The sequence below is a fragment of the Neodiprion pinetum genome, chromosome 3, assembly GCF_021155775.2.
Source record: "Neodiprion pinetum isolate iyNeoPine1 chromosome 3, iyNeoPine1.2, whole genome shotgun sequence".
Classification (NCBI taxonomy): Eukaryota; Metazoa; Arthropoda; class Insecta; order Hymenoptera; family Diprionidae; genus Neodiprion; species Neodiprion pinetum.
Genome location: NC_060234.1, coordinates 2,806,314 through 2,823,537, shown reverse-complemented (window position 1 = coordinate 2,823,537; position 17,224 = coordinate 2,806,314). Strand labels below are relative to the sequence as shown.

The 17,224-nt window shown below is 37.1% G+C and overlaps 6 protein-coding genes across 9 annotated transcripts; 2 read left to right on the top strand and 4 right to left on the bottom strand.

The window, feature by feature from the left end:
• Positions 1-2,004: 2,004 nt before the first annotated feature.
• On the top strand, positions 2,005-4,153 carry CSN3 (COP9 signalosome subunit 3). The gene is made up of 4 exons (XM_046616346.2): positions 2,005-2,296; positions 2,569-2,829; positions 2,918-3,642; positions 3,731-4,153. Exons 1-4 carry the CDS (start codon positions 2,221-2,223, stop codon positions 4,025-4,027), a joined length of 1,359 nt encoding a protein of 452 aa, XP_046472302.1. The 5' UTR covers positions 2,005-2,220; the 3' UTR covers positions 4,028-4,153.
• A 298-nt stretch (positions 4,154-4,451) lies between these two features.
• LOC124214188 (active regulator of SIRT1) lies at positions 4,452-7,980 on the bottom strand. Of its 3 annotated transcripts, none has more exons than XR_011176727.1 (5): positions 7,319-7,980; positions 7,113-7,202; positions 6,880-7,028; positions 6,497-6,678; positions 4,452-5,104 (listed from the first exon to the last, which is right to left on the bottom strand). XR_011176727.1 is itself a non-coding variant. In XM_046616352.2 (4 exons), the coding sequence occupies exons 1-4, from the start codon at positions 7,383-7,385 to the stop codon at positions 6,556-6,558; spliced, it is 429 nt and encodes a 142-aa protein (XP_046472308.1). In that variant the 5' UTR covers positions 7,386-7,979; the 3' UTR covers positions 6,409-6,555. The 3 variants fall into 3 exon arrangements, 1 of the variants encoding a protein (XP_046472308.1); XR_011176726.1 differs by lacking the exon at positions 4,452-5,104 and adding an exon at positions 5,628-5,733; XM_046616352.2 differs by lacking the exon at positions 4,452-5,104 and having other exon boundaries at positions 6,409-6,678; positions 7,319-7,979.
• Positions 5,120-6,274, bottom strand: Nrk1 (nicotinamide riboside kinase). The gene has a single exon (XM_046616350.2). The coding sequence runs from the start codon at positions 5,861-5,863 to the stop codon at positions 5,249-5,251; it is 615 nt and encodes a 204-aa protein (XP_046472306.1). The 5' UTR covers positions 5,864-6,274; the 3' UTR covers positions 5,120-5,248.
• A 159-nt stretch (positions 7,981-8,139) lies between the features above and the next one.
• On the bottom strand, positions 8,140-11,170 carry Nubp1 (NUBP iron-sulfur cluster assembly factor 1). Its single transcript, XM_046616348.2, has 7 exons — positions 11,011-11,170; positions 10,329-10,570; positions 9,496-9,597; positions 9,265-9,355; positions 8,879-9,144; positions 8,594-8,780; positions 8,140-8,501 (listed from the first exon to the last, which is right to left on the bottom strand). Exons 1-7 carry the CDS (start codon positions 11,039-11,041, stop codon positions 8,449-8,451), a joined length of 972 nt encoding a protein of 323 aa, XP_046472304.1. The 5' UTR covers positions 11,042-11,170; the 3' UTR covers positions 8,140-8,448.
• LOC124214183 (tektin-3) lies at positions 10,008-14,862 on the top strand. 2 transcript variants are annotated; one of them, XM_046616347.1, is made up of 9 exons: positions 10,008-10,156; positions 11,246-11,391; positions 12,032-12,283; positions 12,365-12,597; positions 12,684-12,793; positions 12,886-13,034; positions 13,263-13,485; positions 13,570-13,724; positions 14,027-14,862. In XM_046616347.1, the coding sequence occupies exons 3-9, from the start codon at positions 12,036-12,038 to the stop codon at positions 14,235-14,237; spliced, it is 1,329 nt and encodes a 442-aa protein (XP_046472303.1). In that variant the 5' UTR covers positions 10,008-10,156; positions 11,246-11,391; positions 12,032-12,035; the 3' UTR covers positions 14,238-14,862. The 2 variants fall into 2 exon arrangements, with proteins under 2 accessions (XP_046472303.1, XP_068990735.1); XM_069134634.1 differs by having other exon boundaries at positions 11,246-11,834.
• On the bottom strand, positions 14,587-16,102 carry Cox11 (Cytochrome c oxidase copper chaperone COX11). Its single transcript, XM_046616349.2, has 3 exons — positions 15,593-16,102; positions 15,191-15,514; positions 14,587-14,891 (listed from the first exon to the last, which is right to left on the bottom strand). Exons 1-3 carry the CDS (start codon positions 15,812-15,814, stop codon positions 14,739-14,741), a joined length of 699 nt encoding a protein of 232 aa, XP_046472305.1. The 5' UTR covers positions 15,815-16,102; the 3' UTR covers positions 14,587-14,738.
• Between the last annotated feature and the right edge of the window lie 1,122 nt (positions 16,103-17,224).

Below are 17,224 nucleotides of genomic sequence, written 5' to 3'. Positions count from 1 at the left end.
AAGAGAACTGATACAAAAAAAAAAAAACTCTCACCTTTTTTTTTGTTTATCGTTTAAAAAAACTTTTCGTATTCCGATGAAAATACCTTCGCAAGGCGCAATCACGTCGAGCTAAATATTATATTACAGTAACAGTTAAATCGAGTGAAATGCGATACAAATAATATTACATGCGTATGATACTTTTAAACTAACTTATTGTTAACTTCATCCCTATTATTTTCATTGTCACGGCTTGTACAGCAATATAATTTGATGGGTCAATAAGAATCTTCGACGATTTCCTTTACTGACTCTGATTACCGAAATCACGACATTCACACCTGAAAGATGTATGCAAAGTGTAATGTCGCGGTGAGTACTTAAATTTAATGCGTGAGCCATTTGACGTAGTCAGTCGCGTATTATATTATTCCTAAAGGTAGGTAAATGAATTACTTACATGCGCCATTGACGTATGTTTACTTTCTCGTGTAATGTATCGAGTACCGCGATATCATTATATAGTCGTATAATAACTTGGAAGGACCGCAACTCCAAGTCGCGCGTCATTATCGCAGATTTTCAAGTGTTTTTTTTTTTTTCATTTTAATCTGTTAATTTTTCTTACAACACATGCATAATATGCACCATACAACACTTGAACGTGACGTTGACTCGTTCGTTTGGTATTTATCGATTATAATCTGACATGTTTGAAATGTTATTTCAACTCGATTAGTTCATGGAATTGATAATCGTTTGAAATTAAACAATTTAGCTCTCGTTTATGTAACAATCCGAATACGTTTTACCCTAAGTTGTAGGATCCTGGTGAACGGTAATATAGAAGCTTGATCTATAAAGTAAAACGTGTGATACGTGTAGAAATTCGAATAAACTTTCGATGTAACTAACGTTTTTTTTTTTTTACTCAAAATCTCAACGTCGAGTAAACCAAATACAATGTTTTTATACAAATTCGTTCAACCAATAACGGAGAAGAAGAGTAAAACCCCTAAATGCGCGAATAAAAGGTGCTGAAAAACTGTTCACGTTATAGCAAATTTTTATACATCTAACAAATTATAGAATTCAGCTATTTACGCTAAGCTTACAGATTGCATTATTAAAAATCATTCTTACCGACGCCACAGTCGTTTTTAGTAATCGATTCGCGTGTTGTTGGTCTGCCGAAGGCGCCACTGACTTGACTTGATTCGAGATTGTTTAACTGCAGAGAGTGGCAAGGTCAGCCATGTTGAATCACTAATTTACGCGCTAAATTCAAATTTCAACAACACAACCAGTAAACAAATCAGATTCTCGTTTTTCTTTGCTTAAAAGAAATAATGCGGCAATCTTTGGAGAAACATCCACAACTGAATAATAATACTGTAAAAAGTAGATTGCCTGTAGATAACCGAGGGTGATTTATCGTCACGTCGATGCAAGTGTATTTTTCAAAAAAGACCACGATCACAATAAAAGTGATCACTTCTACCACTTGAGAAGCTCGAAAAGCCCTATGTACAGCATACGAGACTGTTACGGAGAATCCAATATAGACTTCGGTGCGATGTATACGTAACAGTCAAATCGCTAGCGTTATTTGTTCACCATTGAAAAAAAAAACAACAAGTTACAGGCATACCGGGTGAAAACAAACTTCTCGGTGACTTAGAACTGTTTGCATGACAATCACTTACCAAGGCCAGCCCCACACATCGAGTTAATTAGGAAGAACCATTAAATTGAGTATAAATTTGAACAAATCCAAATACATGGTACGAGCCGAGCACGTTTGAACTCTTCGGCATCCCAGAATTCTGTGAGTAGCCTGAAAGTAGCGTCGCTGCAGCAGCGACGTTCACTCTGATCAGATTCTTGGAACTAAATTTCGAGCACAAAAACATGTCGGTAACGTTACCGATGAAAGTCATTTCGTGTGTCAGCGGTATTTACACTGTCAGTAAATAGAGTAAACATAGGAAACTGAAGAGACGATAAAAAAAAAAAAAGCGAAAAAAATATTTGCCGACCGAATACGTCCGAAGCTGACTGATCCGTTGATCGACGAGCAAGGATCATGAAGTTAGCCCTTTGACGGAATTCTGTAAGAACTGCGAGAGCTTCAGAGCGGTCTGAGTGTTCGTAGAAGGTTTCAAAACGTCACTGGCTCCGATAATTTGAAAAGAAATATAATAAACGTTGTAAATATAAATACGTTACTTGATATTGATGATGAAAGTATCATCACTAATGGCATCGTCACTCGAGCTATTTGTAAATAATGTCCGTACGCTCTCAACGCAAGGTAGGAGCCAATTTGATTAGAACAAAGAATTGAGAGAACCGGGTACATAACCTCAATAGTGCTAATCGCATGATCGTTTTTTGCCTGTGAAACAGCGATAGGTGATCGGAAAATTGAAATCTGAACTTTTGAACACCGGTCGGGTAGAATTTGACCCACCGGTTGAAAAATTTCGAAGTTTCTACCGAGCAAAACTGAAGAAAATAAAAATTACATATTTTGCTCTTTATTCTGTCCTCGCGTTTTAAAAATTCTTTTCTTCATGTTCGCAGGCAACTTCAGAGAGCTCTGTGACATTATCAATAAATCTACGACCACGCTCGCAAGAAACGGGCCACATTTAGACAATGTCTTAGAAACACTTGACCTACAGCAACACTCACTGGGAATCCTAGCCGTCCTCTGCGTAAAACTTTCCCTGCCAAATGCCAACGGAGCAAACAACCCAGATGCCTACAAGCCGCTGTTGAATCAGGTCCAAGACTTCATCGTAGGATGCAACGGGGAGCAAGTCAGATTCGCCCCGGATACATGTGATAATTTTTACATTCTTGGTCACTATTTAGCTGCTTCTACGATATATCGTCATCGATGATTAACATATGGCGTATATTTTTTCAGACACAGAATTATGCCACCTTTTAAGCCAACTCTTGATAGACCTGCAAATGCCTCTGCGAGGTGTCGACCTCTTGCGCAGAGCAATACGAAAAATACAGCTGTTCGACAGCCAGCTGACATCTATACACGCAGATTTGTGCCAGCTGTGTTTACTCTCAAAGTGTTTCAAGCCTGCGCTAGAGTTTTTGGATACTGATATAACCGGTATAAGTCAAGAGGGTGGACATTTTGATGCAAAATACTTTTTGCTATACTATTATTACGGTGGAATGATATACACGGCGTTGAAAAACTACAATCGAGCCTTGTACTTTTTCGAGGTCTGCATAACGACCCCTGCGATGTCGGTGAGCCACATAATGTTGGAGGCGTACAAAAAGTACATGCTGGTGTCGTTGATTCTTCATGGTAAAATAGTGACCATACCAAAGAATGCGAGTCAGATCGTTAACAGGTTTATCAAGCCACTGAGTCAGGGGTATCACGATATCGCGACGGCCTACTCGACCAATAGCTGCGCACAAGTTAACACCGTGATGACCAAGCACCAAGAGCTGTTTGTCAGAGATCACAACTGGGGATTGGTGAAACAAGTCCTACGCTACTTGTACAAAAAGAACATACAGAGACTCACCAAAACTTTCCTCACCCTGAGTCTTACGGACGTTGCTAGCAGGGCACAACTTCCCGGGCCCACTGAGGCTGAGCAATATATTCTAAACATGGTGAGAAGCATGCTCGATTGGCCACTCACGTCATTTTTGCTTTGCGGCTAAGCAACTTTACTAAGCGGCTGCATAATCTCTTTTTCAGATTGAAGACGGCGAGATATTTGCAACGATCAATCAGAAAGATGGAATGGTCGTGTTTCACGACGATCCCGAGAAGTATAACTCACCCGAAATGCTTGCCAGGCTTGAAAAAGAAATGGAAGCTTGCACGGAGCTCGATAAACGGGTTCTAGAGATGGAGGAAGAAGTGCTTTTGGCACCTCAATATGTGCGTAAAGTGTGCTGTCATGTAGATCAAGATGAGCCATTGACAGGTCCCGTACATACCAATGTAACCAATACCCAAGGACAGTCTAAACATAGCACTTACTCCATGTAACATACCATGATCGTGCGTTATCTTTATTAAAAAACAAAAACAAAAACAAAAAAAAAAAAAAAACAACAAAACAAAAAATGGAAAAAAAGAAGGGAAAAATCATTTTCAAAAAGCCACATCGAGAAAAGGAAAGAAAATGTTAAAGCTCATTTCAGTTAACCATAATTAAACAAATTTGTAAAGCAAATTTTTTTGTTTACTATTATTCGCACTTTTTACAAACCTCATCGCTGATAATACAACTGCCTAATTGATATATAGTGTACTAAAAATTGTCACAGCAATTACCAATTATTTGTCTTTAGAAACTACGGTGTGTTAAATGTAAAAATAAGTCTTGTAATCTACGGATGAATTCTAAGTATGGAATGTTATTTCTAACCTTTGTTTCTATTGCAACTAAAAACTGTTTTTGCAAATAAAACTAGATTCTAAGTTCTAAACTAAAATTGCATTGGCTTTTCTGAAATAAGCTTTATTTAAAGTTGCCAACGAATTCTATTATACGTCAGCTTTCGTTAACAATCGATAACTACCTATTTCACCATTTCTGGTATTTATTCGGAATTTGAATTTTTTTATCAATAAATGCGTACCAAGGCACAATACTAATATATTTAATAGATATTCTGAATATTTATAGCAGGTATTTATCTAGTCAACGTTAATTTGTGAATTCACTGACTCGAAATAATATTTAATAAGCATAGTGCAGTAAATTCGCTATTCTGTATTCACTGTGAAGTCAATGTTATTTTCCAAAAGCGGCAACAGGAAACGGAAGAATTACAAGTTACAAAATACTGATTCAGTCATTGCCCAAGTTAACGAATGTTGATTGTGACTTGTAATATTCGAGATAAAAATGGAAAGTATTAATTTTGACTCACAAATTTTCTTGTAGAATTATGTAATCTAAGCATCCGTTAGTTGCATCTTTTCGATGAGAAAAGTCTCAAAAAAGTTGTTGCTGATTACTTTGCTGCAGGAGTTTAGGTCGTTGCAAGGATATTTGGATCGGTGATTAACAATCACTGCACGAGGAACACGGTCAGAAGGACAAATCCTTAAGGAAAACTGTAAAATGACATATATTATTGAATGCACATTCGATAATGTATTTATTCAATTGCGCTCTAAGGAAAACTTGTAGGTTTTCTTTTTATTTATATTATAACAATACAAATCATCATTTATCCACCTATAATTTCATGAGGAACTCTACAAGCTCTGTGTACATTCGCTACATTCTTTACACATTAGGCACTTAATTGCACTGTAAACCTCATCGAATATATCTTTTTTTGATCTTGATCCATCGATAAATTTAACCTCGCTCAAACTACTGTCATTTATTATTTCTGACTTATGTTTCAAGTATTCTGGCCATACAATTTTTTCATAATAACCCGGAACGTCTGGTGGAAGGTACGTGCGAAGTTCTCGCCTCTTCCAGCACTCATCCTTGTCAAGGGTAATAAAATACTTTAAATTGGTCAAATCTGATATTGGTTTGTAGCTAAAAATGAGAAATCCTTCAACGATCAATACTCTCCTAGTAGTTCTACAGTTCCCATCGCCATTTCCCGTTTCAAACTCCTGAATTACTTGCAATATGTCATTGTGCATTTTTTCCATATCCAAGCTGCTGATTATGTCCATGTTAATATGATTCAATTCAGGTATAAAAGTGTGCCGTGGGCTATCTGTCGGTAGGAAATAATCATCTTGACTTATAACTACAGAGTTGGTTAACTTGGCATTTATTTCTTTAGACAGAGTCGTTTTCCCGCTGCACGTAACTCCGGATATTCCAACAATCAGCCAGTCGCTCATCGTAGTTATTTTTATTTTTCTATATTTCGCGAAGTAATCTTATCGTCTCACTTGTTGAAACCAGAATACCAATATGAAGCTACCAACAATTTATTCCACCACCACAGTTTGATAATAAAGTAAACGAAGACGCTAAACTTGGTCACTTATTCAACAAATGGTACTCCGATACTAATCCAAGAATACGATGATACTAATTTAAGTTGCATACAGCTATCTCAGGGCAGTTGGTTCATGGGCGCATACGTATGCACGTGTTATGTAACTCAATTACGTAATGTATGTTTGTTTTGTTTCATTTCCTTTTTCTTTGATGTCTTGTGCTGAAAAATTCTACCCCAATCAACAATGCAGGTACAATCCACCGAATAATAATAAATTATTGCTACTTGACGAACGCGTCACTGCATTACTTTGTTCGATTGCAATGTTGAAGGTAGGGTCTGACGTGATATAACGTAAACAATACTAAACCCCCAATAAACAAGAGACCTGATACAGCTGGTACGATGAGAGCTATATTTGATGAATAAAAAAACGACCTCAGCCAACTATCGTCGATGAAGGGCAATCCTATCACCCAGATTGTATAATAAACGAAAAAACAGAAAGCCAAAATAAGGATCACTTTACCATTTACTCTATCGCTACTGAGCATCCTATCGCCTGATCCAACAGACGGCTTATTGCAGTTATGCTACTTGATACTCCTTCTCAAACTGTTTGAAGTCTTCTTCGGTGAACGCAGTTTGCTCAGACTCTGCAGGCTCAGTTTCTTTCAGAACATAACGTCTCTTCAAAGCCCGTTTCAAAAGCTGTAATATATGAATAGCAAGGGTGACATGTAGTATTTGTATTGCAAAACCAAAACAAAATGCTATAAAATGCTTCTTACAATAACACTTGAATTAAATATCAATATTTCTAAGGAAACATCGATGCTGAAAAATTGCAATATTACCTCACGCCAGTTTGTGAAACAAATTTTTAAAATATAAAAAGCTTCAGAAAAATACCTTTTCCGAAGTCTCAGGATCGATGCGATTACCGCTAAGCAGAAGTAGCCTCTCGATATTTTTATCTGTCTCATCAATCTTCGTGCTCAGTCTGAGCTTTGCCTCTTTAATCCCAATCTTTTTAGACCGACTTGGACAAATGTTTTGTTCTACAACATCCTCAGAACAATTGTAGATATACTTGGCGAATCTTTTTTCATTGGTTAATTATCGTTCACTGAGAGACAGCCTACCTTTTTTACCCTTCTTGTTGTTATGTATCCTCTGATTTGCTGGAATCAAGTCCAGAACGCCTTCGCTTTTTTTCGCCCTTCTCTTTCTGCCTGGAATGATGATAACGTCGTATATATTTCATATTTTTCACGAGCGTGAATCCGGCAGTTAAGTCAAGTTAAGTTAGGTTAGGTTGTGTCAGTTGACACGGGTGACACATATTTACCTCGTTTCACGTCGTCGTCGTCACAGCCCAAAATGTCTAGACTCTTACGCACGAGGGATGTTGACATTTCTAGATCAGGAAGACCAGTGGATCCTTAAATTATCGGAATGTAATCGATAAATTGCATGCGGTATCGCATAGCTTGTTGAACACATTAAGAGTAGAGGCGTGACTATAAAGGGAAAATTAAAATGACGTTGCTTCAGCAAAAGTGCCATAAAGCACCAATTACATTGGACCCTGATTACTAAGCGCCAATCAGATTGTGACCCTTATTGCTTCTGAGCGCCGTTCTGACTCGTAATGCTGTCGCCATCTAGCGGACCGAACCTCATTAATTCAATTCCATTAGATTCGAAAATGCCTTGCATGGTGTAAGACACATAGGCTTATAAAGAAAGTCAATGGTAAGACCGGTAAGACACGAAGTAATTACTTCATGGTGTAAGATAAGGTGTGTTCCTGTTACGGATATTAATAAACCTGCACAGCCATCTCTAAGAACGAATCGCGTTCTCCGACCATATGAAAGCCCGTTGGATTTACCATTATTCGCATTTAGAAATGTTTAGTGCCGCGTTCCTAGGTCAGTGCTGAGCGCACATTCTAAAGCACAGTTTTTAAAGTGTGAAAATCTCCACATGGGTTGTAGACAGCGCATATATTTTCAAGATTGCTTTCATATGGTCAGCGCAGAACGGGACGAAAATATGTCTGGTGGAAAAAAAAAACACCGTAGCTTCTTACAATCGTGGAACGTAACATCGGCATAATTTCGCATTTCTTAGGAGAATCGTACTTATTATGTTTATAAATATAAATTTAATGTAACAACATTTATTTTTCGCATAAGATTTTAATAGATAAATATTATTCTATTAAAATATACGTCTTACCCCGCACGTTTCTTTGCGAATAAAATTCTTATACAAATCTCGTCCATTTCCGAGGCTGATGCTAGTCTAATTCGAGCCTAGCAATCATATCATGCGCTAGGGAAATTATCATTCACCATATACCCACCAGTATTGCATCAGGTTCTGACTTTCGCAAATACCTGGGTACTTTTTTACAAAGAAGATAATTTACGATATTTGTAACCGTAGTGTAGATGGAAATGTTGGCTGATGTTAATCGTCCACTGCCGAGCTGACTTCGGTCTTCTCGCACTTCTGTATGATCCCTGTAAACGAAAATTGAAATAAAACTCAACTTGGATTTATTAAGTGAATTACTATTTTTGCAATGTAAACGCAAACAGAAAAGAAGACTTACTTTGAATCATAGGCGATAGCACGGCCACGACTGGTGAGTCTGGCATTTCAGTCATAAAATTTTTACCCTCGTCGCAACATCTTGCCAGGAGTGGATCCAGTGGGATTGATCCCAAAAATTCTATGTTCAAATCCTTGGCTAATTGACGACCTCCACCTGTCGATGCTGGGAATATTTCAGCGGAATTCTAAACGAACGATAATACCAGAAGTTGCACAAAAACCTTACGATTGAGGGAAATAATCGATCGCAAAACAGGGGCAATAATTGCTTTAATGATCTCACCTTGCACTTGGGGCAGATAAACGCACTCATATTCTCGATTATACCAATAATCGGGATTTTGACCTTGTTGCAAAAATCAATCTCTTTTCTTACGTCGAGTAGGGCAACTTCCTGTGGTGTTGTTACCACCAGAGCTCCTGTGATCCCTGCAGCTTTCAAGTACGACGTCGCAGACAGGTGTTCGTCGGACGTACCGGGCGGCGTGTCCAGTATCAGATAGTCCAAACTTCCCCAATCAACGTCTGATAAAAATTGTCTTATCATACCTGCGAGGGATATCAATTTTTACCCTTAGAATAATATGAGACCTTAGGAAACCAGAGGTCGGTTTTCCGCTTGGACTGAGCATCGTCTACTATCTTTATCATGATAACAAAATGGAATACCATTTTTTTTCGGCCCTCTCCATATTACAGCATCGCTTGCGCTTCCCAGTAGAAAACCAATCGACATAAGGGATAGATTGTCTTCAATGTACTGCAACGAAAGAGATAAAAATAGACATGAATTTTTCATTTGTCAAATATGTTAACTCCAAATCTCAAGTTGATAAAAGTATAAGTAACAAGAGAAATTCACAAGAATCAATGCGTCCAATGTTATTTCAACAAACTTACAACTGGAGACCACCCGGAAGCACTTTGATGAACTTGTTCTCCCAATACTCCAAGTACCCTGGGCTGAGAAGGGCCACAAATATCTATATCCAAGACTGCGACCTACAAAAAAATAACAGATTTGTATTTAAACTATCCATTATGAGTAAATTCGTATATTAAATGAAAACATCGTTAGAAAATGTAAGAATACATATAATCATTAAAATGGTAAGTAAATTGTAAAGTTTTCCGAGTTTCCAACTACATACTTTAATGCTGCCCCAGATAACTCAGCATTTGTTTTCTTTACAATAAAATGAAATATCACTCACTATCAAAACTTTACTTGGTAAAAATCATTGGTGACCATTTTCATCATTAAGAGAAGAAAAGAAAACGAACAAATACTTATATTTTATCTGAGAATAGTGAGTTTCAGTTACTCCAGTATGACAAAAGATCATGTGACCTAAATTAATTTCACTGAGTTCAGTTGAAGGCCTGACTATAGAAATCAATAAGACCCTGACACAACCTGACACAACATAAGCAGGCTACAGATATCATTTCCTTAGTCTTCCCTACAGCAGGTCACAGCCTAAACTATTGCCTACCATTTACAGTTCTGCCTAATATGTACGTTGAGAATCATTTGGATATTCTCGGTTTGGGAAGAAGGGTGAGTCTGATTCTGGCACTGATAAATTTCTTCCAGTAAAACAAGTTTCATTTGCGGGTTGTTTTCACCCAAACATTTGAACCAGAACACGATTGACTTGCAAGTACGATTTTAACATTTAATAAGTATGCTAGTGGGTTATCAATTTAAAAGAGAAGCTCTCGATTCTTACATTTCGTTCCAAATCATCCGCAGCCAATGCCCGTGAGACAAGTGAAGTTATTGTGCTCTTCCCAACTCCACCTTTTCCAGAGAGTATTAAAATTTTATGTTTAACGGACAAAAGCCGTTCCTTGACCAGCTCTATTCCTGGATCAATTTTATTTGCCTCGCCCGAAGAGCATATTGTTTGATTAGGACAGCCGGCGCAGGCGGAAGCTTTTCCAGCATCTTCGCTCTGCGTTCCTGGGCAATCTGAAAGAATAACATAAAAGTGTACAAAATATCCATTATGAGAAAAACACATTATATACAAAACTAAAAGAATTATGGTCAACTATCAAATCGAAATCTGTTGTCAAGTACGTAAGTGTATCAAGCGCAGACAAGGGAACTAGAAACAAAATTTTCGCAGCAAGTTTTGTAACGTCGATAATTATCGTTACATTGTAACGGAAAGTTTACGTACTCTATATTTAACAATTTAATTAAAAGACAAGACGTCACGTTGTGCTTCTATCATAACCTAAAAATTGGATTCCACTTCAATTTGGATGCATATTTAAACTCCGAAAAGTTGTCGACTGAATAAAGATATCTCAAATTGTTTATATTGATCAAATACCGTAGCATGTATAGCTTGTACGTTTGAATCTCTAATAATTCCGGTAGAAAACTTAAATGAATATATTTACGTTCAGGCACCTCCGTCTTAACGTCAGCCATGTTGACCTCTAATCATTGGCGGGTAATTTGAATTTTTAATCGTTGCAAATTCGCCACAATTCTAACTTTTGTATTGTTCTTGCAATATTAATTAATCGGGATATTTGAATACCAGTTCAAATTGAATCCCATAATCTGATATAATTATTTGCTCATTCTTTACGCAGTCTTCTTTCTAAACAAATATTATTCATATTTTCACAGCAAATCCAACCGTGGACAGCCGTAGGTGGAGCAATGCCTCGTATCGTACCTCCAGTTCCGATTCAATACAGCCAATGCCATGAAATAGCCAAGCCTCGTCCCTGACATACAAATGCTGGATATGAAAACGTAGAAATCGTGCCGCTGTGAGAGCTTGATGAATTACTAGCTAATTACTTTAAACGTAGAGAAAATTGTTTGAGATCCTCACGATAAGTCAACTGATCTGTATTTGCCTCCTTCGACAGCAGATGTTTTATTTCATTTTCAACTTACTTTTGTATTCCCTGCTTTTTGAATGTGTAATTATTTACTGATATTAATGGGATTGATGATGTTGTCTAACTCTGATTTGCATCAATGGCAATTACCCAGAATTGCATGACTCTGCACTTCTATTTGAATAAAGGCTATTTATGGTGCTTGTAAAGGAATTCCATTGATTTTCTTTGTGTTACTGGAACACCATCCTATTGATCCAACAAACTGCATTGCTATACAAGTGCTGGTGAAGTGACTTCCTTTCAAAACCTTTAAATTTATAGTTTCAACAAAAATAAAGCTTTTTATATTCACTTTTACACATCAAGTGAGTTAATACTCCACAGTTCGGCATTTACAAACAAGTTTTTGGCAGAACAGTGAACAGTTCAGTCATATCTGGGTAGATGGGTTTTAAAGAGACATAAGAATTTGTTTTCGAAACTTGACGTACAGAAGCACGATTAAAATTTGTAGCGCAATTTAGAGGATCTTTCATATATTTCGTTCGATTCGAATCTACAGATCAATGCAGTGCACGATGAAACGTCCAGCTGACGCATACTACATAACAGATAATATGGCAACTCAACCTTTGCGATTTCCCAACTTGGTAGCCGGATATCAACGGAATCCTGCACACGCTTTACAATCGGCATTGTACACAAAATACACACCGAACGAATGGTTTCAGAAGCAAGTCAAGTACTATAACGAGGCAGATTTGAACAGACACTACGCGGAGCGATTGAGAAATGATACTGTGAGAGTTATTAGGTGAGTGTTAAAAAATCATACAACCCTGTGAGAAGTGTAATATTCTTCAGACCTGAGAGATCTCACAATGTTGCGCCTCAGGGAGGCGGAGGAAAAGATACATCAAGGCCAGAGAGAAACAGGCAGAAAAATTGGCGAAAGAATAACCGACGTAATGTTCTGGCGCAATGAGGTTGCCTCCGAGCTTGAAAGGCTTATTATGGAAAACGAGCGATTATACGATTGTAGAAAATTGTTGGAAAAAGCATTGCACGATATTGAAGGACCTTTGCATATCGCAGAAGAATGTTTGTACCACCGAGAATCTAGAAAAGGTATTTGTGGTATAGTAGTAATTCATTGATTAGAATTTACGAAACAGTTCCTCGTTTGTGGTATCAACATGAAAATTTTCATTTAGGGACTGAACTTGTTCACGATGAAAGTGAAAAATCGTTATTGAAGGAGATAGAAAATTTGAAAAACAGTCAAAGAAAGCTTGAAATCTGCCTTGATAAATGCAAAGACCAGGTATCTAAATACACTTGATGCATGATCTGGTTTAATTATTGGTTTCATGTCCTGTATCTATTCAAGTAAATCTTAAACATCATACTCCTCAGTTGCGAAATAGCCGAGCATCGCAGAATCAGCTGGAGCTTGATTTGAAAAATAAAGAAGGTGCTCTTGGTATAGATACAGTTTGTCATCAGCTTAATAATTATAGTCGAGGACTGCAATATTGTGCGGGGATTGAAAAGTTTGACGGATGGTATAAGCCAGTTTTTAATATTATTTCACGTTTAGTTGTACCTTTACGATGTGTTTCAAACATCAAGATCACTTGTGAAATTATGCATTAACGGCCAAAGCATTTAGAGCATCAAATTCTTGGCACGTAGAGTAATAGTATATACAAGTTTTGTAAACACCGCACATTATACAGATTTCTTTTCACTATATAAGGAAAAAATTTCAATCCAAGCGATATACCTTCTAGCGTAATTGAGCAGGAAACATGGGCCGAAGCAGCGAATAGAATTGTGCAAAAATCGCAGACTGAGCGAACAAAATCATGCCAACTTCGAAGTAACGCTGAGGCTTTAATAAATCAAGTTGCCCAGGAGATGTGGGATTCTTGGAGTAATACGAACAATGCACTATCGCGCAGGTCTTCTGAGTTGTTAGAAGCAAAAAACATGTTGAAACAGCACCTGCACAAAGTAACGTAAACTGTTGTTAAATTGATAAACTACTAATTCTCAACCAATCAGTAATTAACTAATTGATTTTTTCGGCCCTTACAGCTTCAGCAGGAGATATTTGATGTGGAAAAGAACTTGGAATTAACACGCAAGGCAATCGCTGACAAAAGTTATGCTCTCAAGGTAGCTCACACTCGACTCGAGGCTCGGCTCCATCGACCAGAACTTGAACTATGTAGAGATTATGCACAGTTAAGGTTTGTGAGACAAATTTTCATCGCCCTTTATATTTTTTCAATTAATTATTGTTACCGACATACACAATCCAAGATTACATGTTGGATATTTTCAACAAGCCCTGCTCTTACTGTTTCAAACGATATGTCTCCCTTTCTGCAGTAGATTTTCCCCTTGTGAAATTATCAGTGTTGAACAGTTCCAAACTCTCTGATATTATCTATTGTCAGATTCTTCGCTGTCGAGGTGTTCAACTTTTTGAAATTACCTTGGTCGTTGATTGCCTGATTATTATCAATTACTGCGAACCGTCATTTTGCAGCTTACAGAAAGAAATCGAAGGAATAAACCAGCAGGTCGAACGCATGTATAAAATGTTAAAAGAGTTGGAAAACCAACACCAGAGATTGCTGAGAACGCGGAACTCAATGGAGCACGACTTGGCGTTAAAAATTGATGCCATGTATATCGATAAAGAAAAAGTAGCTGGGCTCAGGCGTGCTTACCCAGTGAACGCACTTTTTAGATTTTAGTTTCACGCTCTGATAGCTCAGTTATCAAAAGCTTTTTAGAAGGAACTTAATGTAACTTAATAAAATGATGAATTCATTCACGTTTAGTCAGGTGCTTAGAAACAGTTTAGAGTAGGATTTAGATTGCTCAGTATTGAGTAATTAGGAGCGATGCCTGCCGGAAAAAAAAGAGTGAAGAAAAAAAATAACAAACAAAAATACCACGAATGTTGTCCAATCATAACGAATCATTAAAAGTATCTAGCGATAGTTCTTGATAATCATGAAAAAGAAATACACTCCTAAAGGATATTTAGGGTATGTGATAATTTCACAGCAAAAATAATGTAATCAGTAAACATTCGATAAAAATCTTCAAATACACGTATGTATATACATGTATATTAGAATATATAGATATATATACATATATGTTGTCTATACAGTAATTTGCGCTAATATTTCGTAATAGGATATTACATAATTACCTATTGAATAAATAATCGATTCGATCAAACGTTACTACGAGTGCCTATTAGCATAGCCAGGTAGGGGAAGTTTCAGACCATCTCTGGCCTCAAAAAAAGTGTAGGATAACGTTATTTCATCAATATATTCCAGCTTGGGATCCTCCACAATCTCCGGGTCCAAGTAAAAAAAAACCGGCATGTCCACCTGATAAACAGATTAGCAAGCCATTTATTTTCATCTTTAGATATAAATGATGAGTCGAAGAAGAGTACCAAAACATTATTAAAAAAATACTCGATCTCTCTACCACTGCCACACTAAAAATACCAAAATATTAAAAGTTCTAAAACTAATCTAAAAGCATTTAATAGCATTTTTTAACAGTTTTTATTCTTCTGTGTTTTACCCCTTTTTTAATTGTCCTATGTATTTTGTAATTTCATATAAATTGACTGGAACTTATTAGGATACACAAGGATATCTGACGATTTAGCTCAAATCACCTGTTCATGTGGATTCAGCATTTGTTCCTCGAAGCAGAAACACTGTATCTTATTGAAGTACTGGCCAGCTTCGAACGGAACAACATTGTAAGTGGATATGCCGACAACAGGTTTGTCCGATGGATTTGTAGCAGTATAAAACGCGAGTGCAGTTTCTCCGGGCACAACGTCAATCTCATTTTGTTGCGGCTTGAAGTTCCACCTCATGCTAGCGCCGACGTCTGCGTTGAATCTGACTTTGAACTGGCGATTCTGGATCGATTTCATAGTTTCTATTTTGGAGGCATCATGCCCAGTCGCTGTTGTCCCACCGTAACTGTACGCCTAAGGAGAGCGGATATTCATAAAGAGAAGAAAATTACAAAGATCAAAGTGGATCAAATTAAACGAAGGTATTCATACCCTACAAAACAGCCTGTACAAAGGCACAGCGGCGTAGCTCAAACCAACAGCAAGTACACCCGCTGCTGTGACGTAGTGGAGAGTGGCGCGAAGATTTGTCTTCCGTTCACTGTGTACCGTTGATTTCGAGCTGTCGTATTCTTTGAATAAATTTTTACCAACGTTTGTGCTAAATTGTCTGTTTCGCATTAACGCGATTCCACGACACGTTCGGTAATACATTTTCTCGCTGTTTTAGGTTACCTTCACTTTCTAACGAATCTAACCTAACCTAACCTGGTGTAGTCTAGCAAAAATTTGTCGGCATTTCACTCACTTGGAACTCCACAAGTTTGTTTATATTTTATCAATCGGATTCCTTTTTCGAACGATACGTTCGCCACAAATCATTTTATTTTTGTTATTCGCTTACTTATCCGTTCGACGGTCGCTTTCGGCTGCTTACTGATAGTGAATCTCTTCAAATCTCTTGCTCGTCTGCTAGCTCTGATCAGCTCGTGTAAGTTCAGCTCTAAAATCGATCATCGAGATATCGAGGGCTGCAGTTAAGAACGATTCGAATTTAGGTATAATTTGAAAATTGAAATTTGTATTACTATTCCGGAGTACACAGGTTTGAGAGATGGCGATGATAATGTTAACTGCTATTCGTTGATAATAATATAAAATTCGTCGTTCATTCGCGCATTGGATAGAAATTTGCTGACCTTTTATTATCAGTTATCGGTTGATTTTCAGTAAAGTAAATAAATCAAATCGTTTCGTTTTCTATTGTTTTCTTATTGTTTTAACTTAGCTTTAATTTACCGCGTCAACAAGTACCTGGGTTACTTTGGCTTTATATGCATACGTATAGCTTAGTACTTTGGACCGAGCAACAACTTGTCAGATTTTTACTTACAAGTTAAATTTAAATTTTGGTAGTTCTTTCTAACGTAGATTGACCAAATAAGCTGTAAGGATATGTATAATAAACAGATAATGTAACACGTGTGGCGATGTTGCAATGACTAAATTAATCTATACATATAACTGTACAAAAAATCACATCACTACAATTCGCTCCAAACTTACGTTAATACGTTCTTCGATATATCTAAAAAATTTTGATGCGATCTTATCAGATATTATACACTTGTTCATAGATTTGTGTTGTTCTCAAACCGGTACGCAAATGAGTACGCTGATGGTCGTGCAAGTGATGACGATGCTTGAATTTTTTCTTACAAACTAAACACTGATATCTGGGGCGAACTCCACATTCAAGTCTCAAATGTCGAGTAAGGTTGCATCTATGAGAGTAGCTACGTCCACATCGTGGGCACAAAAACGGAGGACCATCCTCTCCATCTCTAAGTGGCTGCCAAACTGAAACATTTAATGGATTACAAAAATTTAGCTGAATTTTAACATGCAGATACATCGATTCATGCTGCAATTAAACTCTCAAGTTGCATAATAATTCGTCATTCGATTAATAAGAACTTGGTATGATGCCCAAATAATTTTTTTTCATTGATGGCAACTTGTGCAAATGCATTAAATGTAAAAGACTTATAATTAAGGCGTTAGCAAATATATGTTTATTAATTCAACTAAAGTTATATATATATATGTATATACTATATAATG

Coding starts and splice junctions, on each gene's coding strand:
- Cox11 (XM_046616349.2), bottom strand. CDS start 15,814: ATGTATTACCGAACGTGTCGTGGAATCGCGTTAATGCGAAACAGACAA. Junction 15,515..15,592: donor TGTACAGGCTGTTTTGTAGG/GTATGAATACCT, acceptor CGCTCTCCTTAG/GCGTACAGTTACGGTGGGAC. Junction 14,892..15,190: donor TGCTGAATCCACATGAACAG/GTGATTTGAGCT, acceptor TCTGTTTATCAG/GTGGACATGCCGGTTTTTTT.
- CSN3 (XM_046616346.2), top strand. CDS start 2,221: ATGATGAAAGTATCATCACTAATGGCATCGTCACTCGAGCTATTTGTA. Junction 2,297..2,568: donor CCGTACGCTCTCAACGCAAG/GTAGGAGCCAAT, acceptor TCATGTTCGCAG/GCAACTTCAGAGAGCTCTGT. Junction 3,643..3,730: donor AGCAATATATTCTAAACATG/GTGAGAAGCATG, acceptor TCTCTTTTTCAG/ATTGAAGACGGCGAGATATT.
- LOC124214183 (XM_046616347.1), top strand. CDS start 12,036: ATGCAGTGCACGATGAAACGTCCAGCTGACGCATACTACATAACAGAT. Junction 12,284..12,364: donor GATACTGTGAGAGTTATTAG/GTGAGTGTTAAA, acceptor GTTGCGCCTCAG/GGAGGCGGAGGAAAAGATAC. Junction 13,486..13,569: donor TGAAACAGCACCTGCACAAA/GTAACGTAAACT, acceptor CGGCCCTTACAG/CTTCAGCAGGAGATATTTGA.
- Nrk1 (XM_046616350.2), bottom strand. CDS start 5,863: ATGAGCGACTGGCTGATTGTTGGAATATCCGGAGTTACGTGCAGCGGG.
- Nubp1 (XM_046616348.2), bottom strand. CDS start 11,041: ATGGCTGACGTTAAGACGGAGGTGCCTGAAC. Junction 10,571..11,010: donor TAAGACGGAGGTGCCTGAAC/GTAAATATATTC, acceptor TTATTCTTTCAG/ATTGCCCAGGAACGCAGAGC. Junction 9,356..9,495: donor CTTCCGGGTGGTCTCCAGTT/GTAAGTTTGTTG, acceptor CTTTCGTTGCAG/TACATTGAAGACAATCTATC.
- LOC124214188 (XM_046616352.2), bottom strand. CDS start 7,385: ATGTCAACATCCCTCGTGCGTAAGAGTCTAGACATTTTGGGCTGTGAC. Junction 7,203..7,318: donor CGACGACGACGTGAAACGAG/GTAAATATGTGT, acceptor TCATCATTCCAG/GCAGAAAGAGAAGGGCGAAA. Junction 6,679..6,879: donor ATCCTGAGACTTCGGAAAAG/GTATTTTTCTGA, acceptor CATATATTACAG/CTTTTGAAACGGGCTTTGAA.